The sequence below is a fragment of the Pholcus phalangioides genome, unplaced genomic scaffold, assembly GCF_987345545.1.
Source record: "Pholcus phalangioides strain wild (caught in Gottingen) unplaced genomic scaffold, Ppha-v1.0 ptg000008l_1, whole genome shotgun sequence".
NCBI classification, from domain to species: Eukaryota; Metazoa; Arthropoda; class Arachnida; order Araneae; family Pholcidae; genus Pholcus; species Pholcus phalangioides.
Window position 1 is genome coordinate 19605439 of NW_028301601.1, and position 23438 is coordinate 19628876.

At 37.8% G+C, this 23438-nt stretch overlaps 1 protein-coding gene across 1 annotated transcript in view; it reads left to right on the top strand.

Annotated features, from left to right (window-relative positions):
* The window catches only part of LOC149083954 (transforming growth factor-beta-induced protein ig-h3-like), a 70155-nt gene that overhangs the window by 41116 nt on the left and 5601 nt on the right, over positions 1-23438 (top strand). Inside the window, exons 14-19 of the mRNA XM_089234328.1 lie at positions 9320-9457; positions 11307-11411; positions 12169-12389; positions 12532-12712; positions 13765-13869; positions 18188-18298. Coding sequence (XP_089090454.1) covers positions 9320-9457; positions 11307-11411; positions 12169-12389; positions 12532-12712; positions 13765-13869; positions 18188-18298 — 861 coding nt within the window. The remainder of the gene's footprint in view (positions 1-9319; positions 9458-11306; positions 11412-12168; positions 12390-12531; positions 12713-13764; positions 13870-18187; positions 18299-23438) is intronic.

The following is a 23438-nucleotide window of genomic DNA, read 5'->3' on the forward strand; positions in this document are numbered from 1 at the left end:
TTAGTTATACTATACGTCCCACGTTTAAATAAACTTACCGTTTTGTGGTCCAGGATTTTTTTATTGTTCTTGATTATGCTTGATAACTTGATTCACATTGCAGCTCTTATTGATGAACCATCATTAGTTACACTTGTCCGAAAATGGGTAAAGAGCACGAATAACTTCATTTACTAAGAAATTTATTTCAAATGCTCCAGAGAAGTATGGACCGGAGGAGGAGGCCGGACACCCTTTGCTTATATTCAGTCGTTCGAGAAAAATTACTGGGGTCATTACCATGGGTGCTCAGAACCCACAGCACTGACTCGGATTACCGAAAAACGATAGAAAACGACTCTCAAGAGAGGGGGGGGGGGGCTACATTGATTTGAAGGTAAATATAATAAAAAATGTTAAGAAAATACTACGTTTATCCTGGGTCACAAAGCTGGGTCACAAAGCCCCATCCGCGTTCTACTTGTATAGCGGCATTTGAAACATGAACAATTAACGGCCATAAGGAACTTACTTCCATTTGATGACATACTGTATAATAATTACATTAAAACAATAATTTTTCTAGTTTCTCTTCTTTGGACCTGCCTATTCAGACACAATCTCCCCTGCTTTGTTATTAATTCAATAAATTAATTCGTTACAGATTAGGACTGCGAAGACCCATGACATCTTTATAAGGGAGACTGACATGGTTTGCAGATATATGAATGCTATAGTTTTTGTTTGATTGCACAGTAAATTAACTATAAAGATGCTTGTGAAAAATTTTAGCTAATCATTATAGGTACACTGAAGACCCCAGTTCAGGAGAAGACTCCTTCTGTCCCAGTCTAGTTCAAACGGGAACTGTAAGTACATTGTGTGTGCAGCGAGTTCCATTCAGTAGTGTACGGAAGATTTTCTCATGAGTGCGGGGGGGGGGGGGTAAACTTTTTCTTCGTCGAAGGAGAATGATAGTTAACCTACAAAATAGGGTGGATAGATCTATTGGTTTTACATGACAGTCTCGGTTTTTGTCCAATTCGGATCCCGCTTATAGCGTTTTTGAAAAAAAGTCATAAAGAACTTTGAATAAACTAAAAACGCGCGAATTCCCTCAGAGAGAGACAGCCAGACTGGGGCACACACAGGGAATGTCTAATTTCGTTAGAAGTGTTAAAATATCCTCTATAACACTGCTCAAAACAAAAAAAAATCGGTTGCCGCTGTGGTGGTCGAGTGGTTATAGTGCCGGACTCGTGATGCGAGGATCCGGGTTCGAACCCCACAGTGGTGGTCGGCCGAAGTTGGTTTTCTGTGGTTCCCAACTTCAAGGCGCAAATGCGAGCCGATCTCCCCGTTAAAAAGTCTCGCCACAGAGAGCAACAGTCCTACAACGGTAAATCATTCAACCATAACACTTCACTCATAGTTAGTAAAACTGGGGGCAGATGACAGCACTACACATAACAAGCATTGCACAGAAACAAACTATACGTCAGGTTGCACTACACGTACACGCACATTCCCGCATTTACCGATTCGTTGGGGGGTTCCGCGGGGGGGGGGTGCATGTGTGGGGTAGCAGTAGTAGGTAGGGGCTCGGGGATCCATGATGTTCTTAAGTCAGCCACCTCGTTGGGCAATTTACAAATACAAATACAAATACAATTACAACGCCACAACAGGCAAATTGCCCAACGAGGTGGCTGACTTAAGAACATCATGGATCCCCGAGCCCCTACCTACTACTGCTACACCACACATGTACCCCCCCCCCCCGCGGAACCCTCCAACGAATCGGTACATGCGGGAATGTGCGTGTACGTGTAGTGCAACCTGACGTAAAGTTTGTTTCTGTGTAATGCTTGTTATGTGTAGTGCTGTCATCTGTCCCCTGTTGTGGCGTTGTATTTGTATTTGTATTTGTATTAAACTTCAACGGTTTTAGGGTAAAGGTTTTAGTGGGCTGCCGATTCCAAAACTGGTGTTGGTTTTGACGAAATGACTCTAGTTTTGAGATAGTACATATTCTCAACATTCCAATGCAGTCTGTAATCACTATTTTTTGCGGCAGATTTTTACTTTTGTGTTTTTTCATTTATTTTCGTAACTTATTCTCAATATTATTGCATTCATAGCATCATTAAGGAAGCGTAATTTTCATATTTACGGAATAAATGCGATAAAAGTGAAATTAGCCGATGTAGATGAATAAATACGAAAATTTTGATTTTTATAACTTTTCCTCAAAATTTCGAAGATTTACAATGTTAAGCGAAAATAGGTTGTGATTTTGCTGAGCAAAATGCTTTTGAATTCTAACTCGTGAATTAAGAGTTCAGTTGCCTTCCGTTTCTGAGTTCTATCCGAAAATTATGGACGTTACTGACTATTTATACAAGGACCAAACTACTATATATGCATTCGCGCACGTTTTGCGCATCAAGTTAATTTTCTCATGAACGCAAAAGTCAGCCATTTTTTTCGAAAAGACAGAAAAAAGTTTGACAGCAGCAGAAGAGTTTAAATACATTTATTTTTTTACACGATATTCGACGCAACAAATTAACCTCTGCAGCATATACAGTGGTTTTATGCTGGGCCTATCTGACGCCGTGACAACACTTACATCAACTTTGCACCCAAATTTTGTACTTTGGAAAGCTTCTCCAAGATAATATTTTTTGCAACGTTATGACATGGTATGAAGTCATTGATAAATACAATCATACTACTTTCAGTAGTCATCTAAAATACTTCTGTTGATGGCCATGCACATGAAATTCTACTACCTAATTTGCAAAGGCAGTTATTCAAAGTCTTCGTAGTCCCGCTAATAGCAAGAATGCTGACACAGTCAACCTTCGGTTTACGAACGTCTCGGTTTGCGTATAATTCGGTTTACCAACAACAAAAATTGATTCGGTTTACGAACACGCAAGCAGGAAAATATTTGACTAAATTCGAAATGATAATGGAGAAATTGAAGTGTCTACGGCCGCATTTCGATTTTTTCAAATGCATTCCTCCGAATTCGACTCCTTTTATCCAGCTCATAGATCAGCATGTCATTTCAAATTTTGGGGCGGTTTTCATCAAAGAAATTTTTGAAGCACGTTTTGCAATAACCTCTGACACATATATAATTACTACTATCTGATGTCTAGAAACATCATTTTAATGTCCCACATTGCTCATAGAACTTATTGATGAAGTTTGGGAGCAAGTGACTTATAAAACCATGAATTCGGTTTGGAACGCATTGTAGCCAGATTGCTTTGCAGGCAGAAATTTCGAGAGCTTTGACACTGAGATTAATAGATGAAATTAATCAGACTAGACATGGGTACAGCTCTGCCCATGTATAGCATATATGCCCGTTTTCTCGTAAAGTCTGGTTTTTCTCTGGAAAAAAGTGTTTTTAGTGTCAGTATGATTATTTCAATAGCTTTCGAGTTATTCACTTTTTTGAGCGTGAAAAAGTGTAAAAATTGACACTGTAGGAATCTTCGGGGTCTTAGAAACGAATGAATCTATTTTTACATTAATTCCTATGAGCAAATGTGTTTCGGTTTGCCAACCTACCTCAGGAACGAATTAACTTCGTAAACCGAGAGTCGACTGTATTATGTACCTACAACGCCGTTACTACTCACAGAGGGAAGTACTATTAAAGAAGGAGATATGGGGAGACTACTGAAATATTAGCTTTTAATTAAGTACTTTATTACTTCGCTTCAAAATGAAACCTGAAGGGAAAATGTATCGTTAGTTTTGTTCATTTTTGCGAATAAATGCAAAATCTCCGATTTAGAAAATTTTATTTTTGTGAAATTTCGAAATTTTATGCGCAAGTTTACGTATATCACATCATCAGACATTCGTTATTTGTCATAATCTTGAGCTGATGAACCTCTTACTGGGACAACAAAGAAAATATTTTTAGAGAGCCAGTGGTTCATAGATAAAATACATCTCCCAACACTTCATAAAACTCTGTTTAGTGAAGCAGTTCGATAAAGCTGCTCAATAAATAAAGTGGCGAGTGCTTCCAATTAATTTGTAAAACGTTTCCTGGACTGAACAATGAAAAGCTGTGAGCAGGGATTTTTGATGGTTCTCAAATTCATAAATTTCTTAAAGAGTCGAAATTTTCATCATTTTTGACGGATATTAATCAATATCCGTCCAATCCGGTCGATCTTCAGTTTGATCATGTTTCGTATCGGTTGTTGAGAATTTTTTGACAAAGCAGAGAACGATGAAGAATTGCAGTAAAATACGATTAATTTGTAATTTGAATTTAAAAATTTTCAAACGTTTGAAAAATAGGCTGTTAATATATGAGCACAAAGGCGCATTTTCTTGTTAGTTACTTGGTCCAATTTCACAGACAATCTGAGTCATTTTAATGACGAGAGGCGGTTTCATGAAGATATGAAAGTAATGGAACAGAAGTATCAAGGCAAGCTCGAGCCTCGCGTATGATGGCTGATTACTCTACCGAAGCCTCCTATGAAAGACATTTAAAACCCATAACAGAAAATCATGCAAGTGCTTCTCCTTGAATTAATTTAATATCATTTTGTGTTCATTTTAGTGGACAAAATGCAACATTATAGAGCATATCATTACTGCATGGATCTATTCTGATATTCTAAATATATTCCCTTATTTTCATTCCATATATTATACGATACATAAACGTATATACGATATGTATAATGTATATTATACATACATATATTGTTTTACTTTTATTCTGAACATAAATGTACCAGATTTCGTGTGACGTGCATTGCCTGCATATTGAAATCTGATAATTGAGTGGAGTGTTTTTAAAGATATTGATTTATTGATTTACAAATACGCATTATTTTATTATCAAGGACGGGCTTAAGCATTTTGTGGCCCTAGAAAACGGCGTTTCCTAATCCCTGAGTAACCATGAACACCCTTGAGCACGCCAGGTTTACATAGGCAGAATGAACATCAAACTACTATTTCATGGTCATATAAAAAAATCATTCGAAAATAAATTTGAACGATATTGCACGCTGCTCCCAGACATTTAAAGGTTGGAGAGCTGTCGGGGCCATTGAATCGATTACCTACCCAGGACCTCAACTTCATACTCTTTCAGCCGGGCAAGTATGCATTATGTATGAATTGTGTAATTTTTTAAATTTTAAAAGAAGAATTTAGCAACCCATCGTCCGGAGCACTAGATCCACCTCCATCCTTTACTTGACTTGGAGGAAGGGGTTCTGTGAAAACCCTAGGCAAGAGGAATAGGGTTCGATGTCTGAATTTTAAAGGTTTTAGACAAAATTTTAAGCTACAGCGAAACCTCGATACAACGACTCTGCAGAGCAAGAAAAAATGTCGTTGTAGATCATCACGTTTTTGCGGCCCCTAACATTTAACGCCCCGGTTGCGGCCCTAACTATCATCAGTATTGACTTATCTTCCGATTTATGTATTGATTTTCATGATTAAATTGCTTACTTTTCATAATTAAATTGATTTATTCCATTGATTCAAGCTTTCTATTGATGTAAACTGTGCTCGCAGATTTAAATGCGATTTGTGTGCTGCTTATGTAGTACTACTGAAATTTAGTTTTCACTTTATGTTAAAAATTAGAGCGTTTGAAAAAAAATGCCAGATTCACACACAGAATCAGCACTCAAAATTACCATGAAATCACTAAAAAGTTTTTGGCAATAAAATTAGTGTTGAGCAGTCTACGTGTCAAAGCACTCGAAATTTCTGCCTGAAAAGCAATCTAGCTATAATGCGTCCCAAACGGAATTTATGGTTCTGTAAGTCTAGAGCCGCCCTTAGAGGTGTGCGGCAGGTGCGGTTGCACCGGGCCCCGCACTTACGGTAACTTATTGGAGGCTTCCATCAATTCTTAAATTATTTCTCGGATTAATTCCGAATTTTCATCAATTCTAGAATTTTTTCTTCCGTTCATTTTCTAATTTTCTAAATTTCTCTATTTTTCTAATTCTGAATTTTCATTGGTGTTGGATCCATTTTTAGTTATTTTTAATTCTGAAATTTTCATCAGTTTCTGGAATATTGTTTCCTCTCATTACTTTGAAACTACCTTTAAGTACTGAATTATCATTAGTTTTTTTTATTTACATTTTATTGCGTATTTAAAATTTTTTGTTAGGATATTTCTCAGCATTCCTGCATATTCTGAAATAATAGCTGATGATATTTCCCCCCCCCCCACCACAAAATATATAAAATCGGGGCTAAGGGTGCCTACACATTTTTGATGCCTCGAAATTTCTGAGATGCACTTGGCCCCGTGTCTGATAACGGCGCCCCTGTGTAAGTAACTTTTTGCAAAGCTTCATGAATAAAAATTATGAAGAATGTAGTGTATTAGTGTATTAAATTATGTTTGCAGAAGTCAGCGATTGTTAATTCTGAGGCAGAGATTATTGCAAAACACCTTCTTAAAAGTCCTTTGATTTAAACCTTCTCAAAGTTTTAAAATTACTTTTTCATCCATGGACTGGATAAGAGTCGTATTTGGAGGTACGGACGGCAAACGACGTTTCTCAGAAGAAAACAAGGCGACAATTGACTCTAATCATCCTCCCAGCTCTCAGTCAATTCATTCTTCTTCATAGTACAATCTCCCATGGGGTCGGCAGCCGACATATATTGATTCTTCTTCAAACTTTCCAGGAACTTATTCTCCCCCCCCCCCCCCCTCATTCAACACATTTAGAAAATGTAGCTCGAAAAATCGCCAGAATCATTCGCCAATAAGTGTTAAATTATCGGTTAACATAAAATGTCCGATTTTGACCCGATCGCGACCAGAGAACGTACCTTAAAAATCGCCAGAATTACTCGCCAGTAACGTTTGATTATTGGTAAACATAAAATGTCCGCATATGTCCCGATTTCCGACATGTCCGCATATGTCTCGTCCGCTTTTAACCCCTAATCAATTATAGAGCCCATGTGCTAAAACTTCCAGTACGTAGTTTCGAAATCAGTGAATAATAACCAAAAATAGCCGATTTCTTTTTAAAAAAAACGACAAGATCCAAGTGAAGAAATTACAGGTTTTGACAATTATGTTCAGCATATTGGTTTGCTTGAAGCTGGCAGCCTTAATTTCTTAACCTATTCCTATACGTGTTTACATGTACAGAATAGGTGAGTGATATCAATAAAATATACTTTTATACCATCCTAATATTATATGATCACAAAAATATTCGATTAAAACTCGAGTAATCGATTAAATTTTTTTTTGATTAACCAGTTAAAAATTTTAATCGATTCCCAGACCTATTTTAAATGAAATATTAACTGAGATATTTGACTTTCGGCATTTTTTTTTAGCTTTTGGCATTTGACTTCAGTAATAGTTTTCAGCATTCATCGCACAATGATTGGGGGGGGGGGTGTGGTTCGCAAATCGCGGAAACGTTAATTACAAACTCAAGTTGTAGAAATTATGTGATTGTGTCAAAATAATTGTCGAAACGCGTAATTGCTGTTTATCATGAACAAAAGACTAAAATACACTGCTGGCCACCGTAAATGCAACACCCTGAAGGAAGCATGCAAATAATATGAAATTTACAACATGCATTAGCGGAGGTGAGATATGCAAATGATTAGAATTTCAGCGCAGACGCACATCACGCGCGCCTGTGGCGCCACTTCAAAGCGCTATTTAAGGCTTGGAGATTTCGACGATTTGAAGTACGGCAATTGTGTTTTTCTTGGGGTTTTTTCAAAAAAACGATCAATTATGCCTCGTAGAAAACAGCGATCATCTTTTGATCAAGTATCCGAGTTCGACAGAGGAAGGATAGTGGCCTACCGAGATTGTGGATTATCTTTCAGGGAAATCGGTAGTCGTGTTGGACGAAACCAAACAACTGTAACGCGGATATGTGATCGTTGGATGCAGGAGGGTACGACGGACCGACGTGTTCGATCGCATCCACCTCAGTGCACCACTTCACGTGATGACAGGCGTATTGTGCGTATGGCAGTGACGGATCGCTCAGCCACATCACGAACCATAGCACAGCACATTCAGTCTGTACCGCATCATCCAGTGTCTGCGCGTACCATTCGACGCCGTTTACAGCAGAGTGGTCTGTCCGCAAGACGTCCATTGCTTCGTCTACCCTTGACGCAGAACCACAGACGTCTCCGCCGCCAATGGTGCGATGAAAGAAGGATGTGGACGGCACAATGGAATGAAATTGTCTTTACTGACGAGTCACGCTTCTGTCTGCAACACCACGATGGTCGGATTCGAGTCTGGAGACACCGTGGAGAGAGGATGCTGAACAGCTGCGTTATGCACCGCCACACTGGTCCTGCACCGGGTATTATGGTATGGAGCGGTATTGGATATCACTCTCGCACTCCTCTAGTACGCATTGCCGGTACTTTAAAAAGCCAGCGCTACATCTCCGAGGTGTTGGAGCCAGTTGTCCTTCCTTACCTTCAGGGCTTGCCCACAGCCATATTTCAACAGGATAATGCGCGACCACACGTGGCACGCATTATCCAAAGGTTCTACGTCAATCGCCAGATTGAATTGCTTCCCTGGCCAGCTCGCTCTCCGGATCTTTTGCCGATAGAAAACACGTGGTCCATGGTTGCTCAACGATTGACCCAGATTACATCCCCAGCTGCCACACCAGATCAACTTTGGCAACGCGTGGAAGCTGCTTCGTCTGCTGTACCCCAAGAACACATCCAAAGTCTCTTTGAATCAATGCCGAGGCGTGTGGCAGCGGTGATCTCCAACAATGGCGGCTAGTCTGGCTACTGATTTTGGCAGGAGCCACACTTCACAGAAGTCTATAAATTTAATCATTTGATGCTTGGTCAACATGTTATCTACAAAATAAATATTGTTGCGATATCTCTTGTCTTTCTTGGTGTTGCAATTTGGGTGGCCAGCAGTGTAGTTACGTTCCTTCTATTTATACACGGTTCCTGAAAATGACAGTGTTTTTGAGTTAATGAAAGCTTGCCAACACAGTGATGAGTTACCAAATCATAGTGGTTTTGTATATTTAATATCTCGATAAGTATTGCATTTAAAAATATGAATTTCTTTGCAAATCACTTTCCTGAGCGGGATCCAAAGATAACTTTTTTGTAATTGAAAACATGTTTCTGAAGTTAATATATGCAGAGATATCCGGTGTGCAAACAATTTGGGACAGCCTGTATTAATGATTGAAATTTTAATTTGATGATTTGATAAATTATTGAATTGTACACACAATTCCGTGGTTATTGTCTTTTTTTTCCTTTCCACCTACAGGAGCTTTTGAAGTGAATTCCGTACCAGTGTATCGACGTCCGATAGTGACAAGCAATGGAGTGGTCTTCATCGTAGAAAAGCTTCTCTTCTCTCCGATTACATCGCGATCCTTAGAGCCACCTGAAGAGAAGACTACAGGTATGATGTCTCGTAATTACACACACACACCCTACTGATACCGCTCAGACCTATACAGCAGGCGCGGACCATTCGTTGACATTTTACGGGACAAACAAATTTTCTCACATTATTTCGGTTCTTGGGAGGGGCGATATTTGAAATCGCTTGTGAACGAAAGAGGTGCCAGCGCGTGCCGGAGGTTACAACCCTGCCATTTTCATTGCGATGCTGGTTCACGATGCTGGGTTCACGTGCCCTTTGCACTCCCACTGGATCAGCACCTGCGCTAAGGTAGACATCTCCCGTTGCTAATGGAGCAGAGCTGCGAATGAAGCCTAGGCAGGGCAGATATCATCAGCTGCGAATGGAGCGAAGGCAGGTGGATCCGGGGCGATGCTCCTGAGAAGCGACTGATTGTGTAGGTGCATTGGATCCCATATTTTACCGCAGAAATTTACCCCATAAAATTGGGCTCTCAGTAGGGGAGATCGCCCCCATACTCTGCCTCGCCTCCCCCCGGATCTGCTCTTGCTATGTAGTGCCCGTTCTAGTGGACGTATTCCATTCAAATTTGGCATATACATACGTTACGACTATGTAAAAAAAGGAGAAATGTAATTTTAAAAAATCGCAACTTTTCCCACTTCTATGGGAGAAATTTCGGTTCTGAAGGAATCTATTCATGCATGCGGAGTATCCGTTTATCCGTTACCGAATTAAGCGGAGGTGACTGTGTTTGGCTCTCAAAGGAAAGCAATTCTGCTATTATAATGCCCGAGCGAGCGAAATATGATCTGAAAACTAAAAAGTTTGTGCATTCATGCTTTGACTAATCCAAGTGCAAATTCTCTCATCACATACGCAATGATACGCCTTGCTCAGCAGATAATTATTCATGATTCTTTATAATGACGAATTTATCCACACCGTGCTTCTTTTTAATATATATATAAGGCAGTATTATAGATAACAATAGGTTCTACTTGGGTTGACCACATCGAGAAAATACTTGAAACCGAAATTCTAAACATGGGATATTGCCTACTCTCGACAAAAATGTTGCCAATCGTAGCTGAAATTGCTAAAAATATGCCAATGGGCGGGAAATGAAATGTTACTGCAAATTGCAGTGTGATTAAATGAATGTCATAGAAAAAACGTTGAAGATAAGAAATATACGGTGTATACCATAAATTCATAAAAATTGAAGGAATTGGTATATTTAAATGCGGTTTTTGAGGAAAAGGTTATTCTCACGAAGGACTACGATTAGCAGTTCATTTCTGAGTTTTCCTCTTACTTGAACAGACATGAGGTTTCCATTCTGGTGTTGACATTGGTGTGGATAATGCACTATTGCTGAAATTGTTTTACCTCAGACACGAAAATCCGGCTGAAGCTTCACGGATGTTTCGGATACAAAAGAGACTGAAGGGATTATTTGCTTTCTTGCACTGTCCTCTATCGATAGAAATTTGAACTAGTTTTTTTTTCTGTGCATCAAAAGAATTCCCCCTTTATGTGAATAAGATTTTGGCAGAAATCTCATTCAAATGTACCAATACCTTGAATTTTTATGAATTTTTAAATTATTTATGAATTTATAGTACATGATATGAATACAAAAAAGTTCTAGGTAAATTATGAATATAATTTGTAAATAATAAAAATTATGTTTTTCAATGAAAATTATTTAAATTATAAATTTTCAGTAAAAAAAATTGTCAAAAACTACGTCAAAAAATTAGACCGTTATATTTTAAAACCACATCGAGAGGACCCCTTGAAATATGGTCATATACAGTTTCTCGTGTACAGCTTCTTAAATAATTCCAATAATGATTGATATGTTTTTGATCTCGTACAGAAGCCGCACCACAAAGTCTGGAAGAGATCGCACTGCGCTATAACGCCACAACGTTTCTCAAATGGATTCACGCTAGCGGTTTGAGAGATACCATAAAAGCTCATGGTGAGTAACGGAGACATATATGTACACTCATGCTCAAAAGTTAAGCAACAAACTGATAATTTTCCATTGTAACAGTATGATGATCTGGGCAGAAATTGCTATTGGCGCCCGCGCGCATCGACCCTCTCATGTCTTCACTTAAAAGTTCAGAGACGGTAGTGCACTATGGAGATGATATCTTTGCACCATTTCTCTCTGTCACGGGACTTGTCGCAACGTTTATGGACGATAATGCAAAAGTTAACACAGTTTGTGTTGTCAAGCATTGCTTTCAGTCTGGAACGCCAACTGGTATGAAATAGTCACTCATTTATTTCGGCTTTTACCCAATTAGACATCCATGGAAAACATTCAACTGCTCTCCGTGACCCGTCCCAAAGCCTCGGTGAGCTGCGAACGAGTCTTTCGCGCTTGAATAGACCCTGATACCGCAAAACGCCATTGATAATCTTATTATTGTTGTGGATCGACGTTCATGAGCCTGTGGATCCTGCATAAGTTGTCATATCCATATTGGTGACTGGTGACCTTCTCCATTGAACTTTTTTTTGGCTCAATATAATTATGATTGTTCTTTTCTTTATGGCAGTTATTCAATAATTGAATTTTCTCTGTTTCCTTTGTAATTTCACCAGAGGGTGTTCTTTGCTTCACCCTATAATCTGTGCAAACTACAACAAAAACGGAATTAAAACATTTGCTTTTATAAGAATTTTTAAGGGATTTAGACTTACATTATTGGTGTGATTGATTACAGCTCCTTGCGCCTTGATTCTACCAACAAATGCCGCCATAGCCCGCATGTCCCCAACGCTGAGGATGATCGCAGTCACAAACAGGAGGGCTCTGGTGAGACTCGTCAAGTATCACGTCTTCACGACACCGAGGGTCTGGCCATCTTTCGAGGCGAACGAGTGGACTTTGCCCACCTTGCTGCCTAATATACCCCTGCGCATCAACGTCTACAAGAATAACACGGTGAGTGTTATTCTGCCATCATCATTTGGACGCTGATTCCATCATTTTTTGTAGTGAATTCAATTTTTTTGCTCTGTTTTAGGAGATCCATCACTTCAGTTATTACATAACTTCACAGTACTGTTTCTTTATCGTTTTTCAGTTACTCACATTCTCTGGCTGTCCGGTTCAAGAAATGATGCGATCGAAAGATAGGATCGACGTCGCGATTGTCAACAACACGATGTCTCCACCTGTCGGTGATCTAGATCTGACGATGTCCAAGTCACCATTGCTGCGGAACTTCACTAAAATCGTTAAAGTTTCGGGAATAGATTTGAAAGGTAAGTTGGAAAGGAGTGTAGTCGATTTTTTCACGTCAAAATCACCGACACTCGGAACATTATATACGTTACGGTAAATGTGGTAAATCGTTTATTATGCATAATAACCGGGTAATTATTCGTAATTGCCAATCATCTCTAAGTTTGATAAATTCACCACTTTTACCGGTGATCATACATAATACCCAAGCGTCGTTGGTAAATGCTAAAAACTAAAAAGTTATACGTAATGATAATTTGATGAAATGATACGTAATGTCAGGAATTGATATTTGTTAAATGAGAGTTCATTATATCGGGGTAGAATCGTAAAATGTGTTAAATTGGAGTTCGTTATATCGAGATTCGATTGTAGAATTTGTCAAATAAGAGTGTGATTGTTTATTGTTTCCGCACAAAACTTGTAAAAATTCGTTAAATCATAGAGTTTGTTAAATGCGAATTCGTTATACCGTGATAATATCGTAAAATTTGTTAAATAGGAGTTCATTATATCGTAGCACAATCATAAAATACGTTAAATGAGAGATCATTATTTCGGGTTGCTATCGTATAGTTTGCTAAATAGTTGGTTATATCGATATAACTCACCTTATATCGAAGTCCGATTTCAGAATTCGTCAAATAGGAGTTATTTCGGAGAGGTTCGTAGAAATTTGTTAAGTCAGAACTCATTATATCCTGTTCAGACCCTGGCTTTCCAGTACGGTCATCTAAATAATAAATCTTATCACGGCAATGGGTTCGATTTATCATGTTTACCAACGACACGTGTATTATGCATAATCACCAATAAAATTGATAAATTTAGGGAAATTTATCAAACCAAACTGGTCGGTGATTATGCACAATAGAATTGTACCATAATAATCGGATTTATCAGATTTACTGTAACATATACATCGTTACTTTAACTCTTTTCTCAATTTCATTGCCGAAGCAATCTCTCGGACGTTTCGATCTCGTATATCTTTGAAATGTCTTATGAATAATTCGAGCATTATACTGTACGACAGAATACTCATTTACTAAACATTTCTTCGTATCTTTAGGTAAAAGCGGTCCATTCACTGTATTCGCTCCAACAAAATGTGCTTTCGAAAGTATGGCGCCAGAATTGTACCAAGAATTGATCACGAATCCTGATGCCGCTAGAGGTGATGAAAACTACTAATTTATGTGTATATACTCATAATGTTGTGGTAAAAGTTCAAATGTCCGCAGTCTGAACGTTCCGCGAAGTGACCGACCACTTCGCGAAGCTTCTAGACTTCAGACGTGGATCGTATCATATACAGTCCGCCCTGTTTAAGTAGTAACGGATAAATCATTACCCCGCCTATAGGAATAAATCCTTCCTGAACCAAAATTTCTCCCACAGCTTCAATGCTGAAGTTCCCTGCTTATTAGAATAATTTCCCTGGATAATGCTATAAAGACATTGGGAACTTTTATGTTATTAAAAGTATCTTAAAAATGTATGTGCAAGCAAAGCACCAGGACCAGGTGATATTTATCCTAGGGTCCTTAGGGAAATTGTTGGTGTCATTTGCATAGATTTACAGGAGTAGAGTTACTCAGGAAAACGTCTCTCGAGATTGAAAGCTTGCTAATGCAGTTCCGATATTCAAAAAAGGTAGTAGAGCAACCGTATCCAAGTATCGTCCAGTGAGTTTTGAGATAGTATAAGATTAGAATCTTGAATTTGACTATGAACTGTCTGTCCCTGTCAGCAGCAGTCCTCTCTTCTTGACATCTCTCAACGTGTATGCAGGAACTGGCTTCTTTTTCAACTTATCCTTGTTCATTCAACTTGTTCCCGTGGAACTGTCATCCTCGGTCGCCAGCTCCACAGGAACAAGTAGAATGAACAAGGGCAAATCGGAAGATATGGAAAACATTAATTAAGCCATGCATGCACGTTGGAAGATGTGAAGAAGATCGGGCTGCTGACAAGTTCATAGACAAATGCGAGATTCCAATCTTATATTATACTGACGATACAAATTCAAGATTCCGATCTTGCATTATTTTGACGATGCAAATTCAAGATTCCGATTTTATATCGACGATTACAATTTGACAGTCAATTGACTAATGCACGTATAACTGGACCCTTAATTTCACACGGGCATTCTGCACGACGCTGGTTTGCTCATTTTCATTAGCATATGCAAAAGGACGGGGTTTGGGTTCTAACCCCCCTTGAGCCAATATTATAGTGTTATTTTGCAAGAAAAAACGTAAACCCTTTCCCCCACATCAGAAGGAAAAAAAATTTGAAAACCTTCCCCCCCCCCTCGAGAAAATTCTGCATACGCAGAATTTATTATTTATTTATTTATAATCCATTTCATTTATTTCTAATGACCTAATCGCCCAGGCTAGATGCTATCGGACATCGCCAATTTTAGAAACTCTGACATCGTAAACTTGTTTGAGCCACACATGATATACACACAACACTTTCCGACAAACACCAATTCATTAAAAATTCCCCAGAGGAATGTTTACGAGGCGCATGTACGGTGTAGTAGTAGTGGTAGTGAGTTTAACGAGCTTCGTCTCGAAAATTTTGGAAATCATTATCAAAAGTGGATTATCAACCGGTAAGTGGATGGACGAGAATAATGTATTGATTTATTGAAGAAAAAACCGGCATGGGTTCAGGAAAAGGAAGTCTTGAGTAACCAATCTTCTTTCTTTATGTGATCATGTGGCATCGTCTTTGGACAAAAGAAAACATGTCGATGTTTTGTTTCTTGATTTCCAGAAGGTATTCGATCGGGTCCATTAGGGTAAACTTTTGAAGCATCTCCACGTGAGATTGGAATTGGAAGGGGGGGGGGGGGGTGGCGTCAACTTGTTGAACTAGATATAATGGTGGAGATGGGTCTTAATAGTCAGATAGTATCGTCGAGATAGGTCACAGCGGGATATGATCAACGAGAAATTTTCTGATTGGACAGGTATCACAAATGGAGTTCCCTCAAGGAAATGTTCTTGGCCCCATACTTTTTTCACTTTTTATCGAAACTCGATCAGGAATATCGATGGGATTGTTAGCAAATTCGCAGATGACGTGAAGCTAGTAATTGTAGTAGTCGGGAATCCAAGCGATAGGAAGTTGCTCCAGATCAACTATACAGCCAACATTTTCAAGGTACAGAAAAATAACTTAGTTAAAATTTTTGTCGATAGAAGGCGCTACACGGAAGCAAATCACAGAATTCCATGAAAAACAACTTTTAAAATCTCTTCTGCGTCCGAAACGTTTGTAAAAGCTTCAGCTGGCGATTCGTGGCTGCGGTGAAAAAACAACTTCACCAATGGTGCTTTATCTACCAATGGTCAACAACACAAGGAAAACCTTACTACGCGTGTGCCAGTAACAGAAAATTCAGCAATGAGCTGTTAATTGTACACCCGGCAATTTTCACATTTCCAGTGATTTGCCTTCGGGCACCTACCGACATAAAATTAACCAATTTTTTCTTCTCTACAAAAAAAATCTCCCTTCTTGAAAATAACTTTCTCGCAAACTGCATTCAAATATACCTATTCCTTCAATTCTTATTAATTTCACACTATTTACGAATTTATAGGATACCCTGTAGTGTGACATAACAATTCATGTTTTCCCTTCATATAATCGACACCCAATTTAACCCCTTTACGTGCTGGCTTTCGGCAAAAAAATTGGACGACTTGCATTTGAATTAATAGAGATAAATCTAAAAAAAAAAAAAAAAAACTGCTAGCATTGTTTACACGTGAGTAATGAAGGAAAGAGGGTGAGGGAAGAGTAAATGGAGGTTTCCGTTATTTCCTCCTCTCCCAACTACCCTTTCCGTATATATGTTATACTATATTTCTATTAATCGTCACACCACAGGGAGGAAGAAAAGATAAAAATATAATACTAGTGTAAAGAAAAAAAGAGTTTTTTTGTGCTACAGGATTATCAATGAAGAGTCCCGAAGGAAGGGAGACAGAGCTCGGATGTATTTCTTCAATTTACACACGGTCGTGATATCTCGTTCCTGATCGTTAAGAGGTTAATCAAATATTATAAGATGGAATAATTGATGTTATTTTAAGCAAGGCCGACAGAATATCAATTCAGATCTGAGCAAAATTTCACGTAAATCATCGCACATCTCCAATAGTCTTACTAACCGAATCAACGACCCAGTCCATATTCCGAAGAATTTCTAACCGATAGGTCACCGCCGGGGTAAAAAAGAGTATGGCAGGACCGGGAAGAGTCGAGATGATGTGAAAAATCAAAGTATCGAAAAATACACGTACAGTTAAAAGCAAGAGCTGCAGGGAAAAAAAAAAATTTGCATTACTTACAAAATTGGGTATGCATGAAATTACATCTTTCACTACTCGAAAGGGGGGAGGGGAGGGGAAAGTGCATGACAATCTGTATATAAAAACTACATTGAGAAAAAATGCAATTGTGTCCCTGCGGAAGGAATAGAAAATTAGCGGCTAGGGAAAGAGTTCACACGTGCAGGTCCGCTGCATTTCAAATATCTAACAATACACTATTTCATGAAAATATATGAATAAACAATCCACTTACAAACTATATGAATACGCAAACGGCTAAGGGAAGCGTTATGCACTTCCTAGTTCGTCAGAATTATAGAGGAATATGTGGGGTGTGAGGAAAAAAATGGTCGCATGATACACAGTTACAGGAGAGAATACATGTACGCGAAGCGTATCGAAGTTACACAAAGTAAGAAAAGTGAGAAACGGGTTTGTTAACAATGTGAATACATCGAGAATATTTTGAAGGAGTTTTGGAGAAAAAATACAATATATATCTTTGAATGTGATAGGACCAAAGTATCGAAAAATACACGTACGGCTGAAGAAAAGAAATGTATGCTTACAGAATTGGCTATGCATGAAATCACACCTGACACTACTGAATAGAGTGTAAAAGTGTAAAAGTACACGACATACTGAATAAAAAAAAAGAAAAAAAATGCGGAATGAATACAAATTTAGTGATTAAATTTGTATCCATTCCGCATTTTTTTTTTTTAAATAGACTTCATAAATGCTTCTACACGTTTAAGCAACATAACCTTACCAACTTATTTTTAAAGTAACATCAATCACTGAAATTCAATTAGATCCGACGTATTGGATGAACATCTTGTAAATATATTAGAAATGCACCAGTCAACGGTAAAAGTAAAGGCCGAACATCTTGGTAGGCCTTCCACTTACCGTTTTGCCATAGATTTTAATTTCAATTTGATAGAAAGGCACAACAGCAGCTGAAACATGTGCCTGACAACCGAAAATGCTAAATCTTAAGTATTAATTTCTGAGAGACTAATAATAATCAAACCTTTAGATGTACGTAGTTATATTGAAACCTTTCGCATACGAGAATGGTCATTTGGTTATTCCTACAATTAATCAAAAACAAAAATTTATTATTCGCAGATTTTGTGCAGCGCCATATTGTCAAAGGGACAACATACACGGAAGGAATGTACGATGGTCTTAAGATGGACAACCTCGCTGGAACACCCATAAGTATCACGAAACCACCCGGTAGGTTGAATTCTGATTAGAATAAATTTGGAGGCTCTTCGAAACACAGTGTGATTCAAAACTCATGGGCAAAACTTTCAGAAGTAATAGAGCTAGACGAAAAATGTTTGTTACACAAAGCATGGTCGAAACACAAGTGATGGACCACTGGACGGCACTGTATACTGTATGATACATCGGGTTACACAGTGAAACCTCTTGTTTGCGGGCACCGATAGAAACAAAAGCATTCTGCCTTAAAAGAGGAGTGACCGTTAATCAGGGGTTTGAAATACATACTTTTATTATACAAGGGGAAATTATTATTTGGCCGTAAAAGAGGGGCGGCCGCATCTGAGGGATGGCCTTTATGAGGGGTCTTACTGTATTTAAATAATCTTTCTGTTCTATTATAACCATGAGATATGGATTTTAAAAGAGCTGGCTGAAATGTTCCAAGGTACAACATTAGGTCTTGTTGGCGGCCCTTGGTTTGGTAAGTAGTAGGTGGTCTGGTACCTTGAAACAGGGTAAAATTTCAAAGACAAAAAATACAAATATCACTGGAAAAATGTAATGAGTATTTGAGTAAAAAATCTCAGAGGGCACATTATAGTGTCGAATTATAAGGCAATGCGTAAAATTGCGAATTCAAACTGAAGTCTGGGCCTTTTGTACGGTTTAGCTCAGAGTACTTCAACATTTTTCAAATTGTAGATCGCTGAAATTAAGTGAAAATTTTTCGCGTACTGTCACAAATATGAGAAATAATTTGTGAACCGGAGGAAAAAAAATTTTTTGAGGGAAATTTCTCTCCTAAACTTCTCGGCATTACATTTTATAATTTGGACATTGCTACAATAAATCAATATAAACGAGAATTGACGGGATTTTGCTGCCATCTGTTGAATAAAAATAAAACTATCTGTCATGGTTCTCAAAATAAAATAGTAATATGTTTTAAGCTCATGTGCAGCAAGAAAATATACTATATATGGTATAAAATTCTAAAATTTTTATTTTTATGCTGCATGCCAGTCTAGATTTTACACGCCAAAACACCTGTTACTATATTTTTTTGGTAATTACAATTCTCATTTTGCGGCAAACTTAAAAATATACAACGTATTTCTGCAAATTTTGATACTTTGGATTCCACGTCCGAGACATTTAGTGCCTATTGGATATATATCGGCTAGATGAATGGATAACTGTATTAGCGGCGACAAAATGGTAAGTGCTGCTTCTGTTGTCATTTTCTTTTTGGCCGAGTTTCATCTGTGAATAGTAGTGCAAATGTCGCGGACCATGGTTGGTAAAAATAAGATGATGGTATGCTTTGCGCATAGTGTATTGCTAAATAATGATAAGTTAAATGTTAGTAACATAATTGATAAGATCAAAGAAACTGTAGATGATGAAAAGCTACCTCTTCAGGACACTTTAGAGTTTATTTTTTATGAACTGGATCCAATTATTCAAGAGTTCATAAATCATAATAAGTTCAGTGAATGGCTATGTGAAATTGATAGTGAATGTGAAACTAATGGTATCTTACGTACCATTATAAAATTAGTTGGAGACTACGAAAATTCAAAAGATGCTGCGTCTGATAAAATAATTAGTACCGAAATTCTCTGTAGTATGAAAAAATTATACAATTGTGATTTCCAGAAATGTGGATTGTATTTAAGTAAGGATAGGGATGACAAAAAATATCCGATAGGGACGCGAAGTAAAAAGAAAACTAAAGTAACTCATGGCATTATTGTCAACGATAAGGTAATTGTTGAAAAGGAAACTCGGACTGCGGATGAATCCCAGGCTTCCCAAAACAATCAACAAGAAAAAACAAAAATCATAGCAGATGATCAGGTGGCTGGCCCATCTAAGCAACCTGATAATTGTTTGCCCAATAGGGCTAATGGAAAGTCAATAAGTAAAAATGTTGAAAAAGAAAATACAAATGATCCAGATCCCACTAACACAAATGAGTGGCAGTTGGTTGAAAAAAAGAAGAAAAAAGTCAGAATACCCCCATTAAATCTGACAAAATACAAGAACTGGAAAGAACTCTCAGTTAAAATTAGGGGTGTTTGCGAATCAAATTTTGATGCCAAAAAAACTGGCACAACATTGCAATTACACGTAACAACAGAAAATGATCATAGAGCTGTGACTAAAATGCTTGAAAAAGAGGGAGTAAATTTTAGCACATTCACACTAAAGTCAGACAAAAACATAAGAGTGGTTATTAGGGATTTGGATACAACAACATCTTGCGATGAGATCAAAGAATCTCTCGAGGAGTTGGGTTACACAATTATTAGTGTGGTACAGCTAAAGAGCCCCCGTCATAAAGATGGTGAAAAGATTATGGTCCCAATACCATTATGGCTCATTTATTTGCCAAGAACAGATAAAAGCAAGGAAATATATCAAATATCTTCATTAAATTACTTAAAGATAAGGGTTGAAACATACAAAAGAAGGAAGGGGTACACGCAGTGCTACAACTGTCAAGCCTGGAATGGGCACACAGCCCGAAATTGTTATAACGAAGCCCGCTGTGTCAAATGTCCAGAAAAACATCACACATCACAGTGTGATAAGGTAAAGGGTAAGGACTTACCAGTGTGTATAAACTGTTCCTTAAATCATCCGGCGAGTTTCCGAGGATGTAAAAGGTACCCGGGGAACCTTAAAAAATCTGGTCCTAAAGCAATTACTGGGTCACAAAAACTTAGACCACCAAAGCCCAGGCTTTTTTCCGTCACAAGTTCAAGTGACGATGAAATTGAGAAAATAGACATTGAAGCTGAGGAATTACCTCAACAGCAAAAACCAACAGAAGTAAATAATAGACCTACAAGAAGGCATAAGACATATGCAAAAGCTGCAAATGTCCACGAAGAGGTGGAAAATAACAAAATAGAAACTAACAAAAACACAATGACATCAAAAGATGTTAACATGACTGAAACAAACAATAATGTATACTCTGTACCAGAAATTATACCCACATCAACTATTGCAGTTGAACGTAGGGAAAGTGTAAATAATGAGGTAACCGCAAAGATCCCTCCCAACAGGATAGATGGGGAGGTGTCCCAGATTGTGAATACCGGTAATAATGAGATATCATTCCCCTTACAGGAGTTAATGGGTCTAATGAGAAAATGTTTTAATAACATATTACAAGCTAAGACATATCAAGAAAAATACTCAGTATTTATTGATAGCTTTACTGAAATATCTATGAAACTATTATCGGTAAACTTCACCAATGTTCAATAATAGTTCACAACAAATAAAATATCTCAAGATCATGGCGTGGAACGCCAGAGGTATTATTCGTGATCTCCAAGAATTAAGAGAAATTGTTGCAGATGAAGATTTTGATCTGATGTTAATTTGCGAAACATTTTTAAAACCATGTTATACAGCTAAGATAGCAAATTATGATTGTATAAGGAAAGATAGAACGCACGAAAGAGGAGGGGGAGTAGCCTTATATATCAAAAGGCATTTAAATTATGACATTGTTGACCTCCCACATTCCCGAGATTGCGAAGCGTTGGCAGTGGATTTGCACCTCACTAGCACTAGAAAAATCCGAATTTGTGTTTTATACAAACCACCAAATAATCAATTTGATATCTCTCTGTTAAATCATATATTTGACTGCAATTATGCAACAATTCTTAGCGGTGATTTAAATTCTAAATCACCAATTTGGAATTCAAATAATTACAATGCAGCAGGACGTATATTAGAGCAGTATTGCAGAAATAAAAATATTATTACATACGGGCCAAGTGCTGCGACACACTATCCGGATGACAGCAACCGAATACCAGACGTCCTAGATATTACACTGGTCAAAAACCTCAGTGTTCCTTTAGCAGTAGAGGTAATATCAGCACTTACATCAGATCACATTCCAACAATTATTGATGTTGATTTCGAAATTCCCATACAACAAAAAATCAAAAAAGTTACAAACTGGCCACTATATAGGCAAGTGCTTACAGGAATTGAAACACCAGATAATGCTAGTGAGTGTACCATAGATATAGAAAATGAAATAAACTCATTAACACAAAAATTGCAGGACACTGTTAATAATTCCACTCGGGAAAGGTCAAACGAAAACAACCCATTAGCACTCCCCAGATATCTGAGGGAAATGATAAGAGAAAAGAATAGAGCTAGAAGAAGGTGGCAAAGAACCAGAGATGCTACACATAGACTCAGATATACAACATTACGAAACAATACACGTCGAGAAATCAGGGAATTTACAAGTGAACGATTTCTAAGGTTCCTAGAAGATGCTAATTGTGAGGATGGGTCGTTCTATAAAATTTATAGAGCACAAAAACCCCGTAGCCAAAGACTTACATCTATACATGGCCCGCATGGACTGGTATATACAGATGAAGATAAGGTAGAAGTATTTGCAGATACCTTTGAACTGCAATTCTCACCAAACACTAATACTTCAAATGTTCAGGTCGAGAGAGTGCTTAGAACTATTAATGAATATTTTGATAATCCTCCACCTGAAACACAAACAGCTCTCACTCCAACAGATATCAATGAATTAAAAACAATAATAAAACATTTGAAAATTCGGAAAGCATCTGGGCATGACCTAATTTCAAATATGGCACTGAAGAATTTGCCCAATAATATTTTAGAATATATTGTCAAAATTTTTAATAGATTGCTGGAGCTCAAATATTTCCCATCTAACTGGAAAACAGCAATTGTTAAAATTATACCAAAAGCTGGCCAAGATTTGCACTTTCCAAGCAATTGGAGACCCATCTCATTGCTTAGTAATTTTGGAAAGTTATTCGAGAGAGTTGTGGTAACACGTATCAACACTTACGAAAAGTCTCATCCAACAATTGGGCCCGAACAACATGGATTTAGAGACGGTCATTCTACAACCACACAATTATTAAAAGTTATAGAAACACTCCAAGAAGCTAGAATTTATCATGATACAGCTGCAGTTGCACTGTTGGATTTAAGTAAGTCATTTGACAAAGTGTGGCATGAGGGGTTGCTCTATAAAATGGTTAGAATGGCCCTACCCTTTAGCATAATTAAAATTGTACGTCATTATCTTGCAGCAAGAACTTTTTATGTA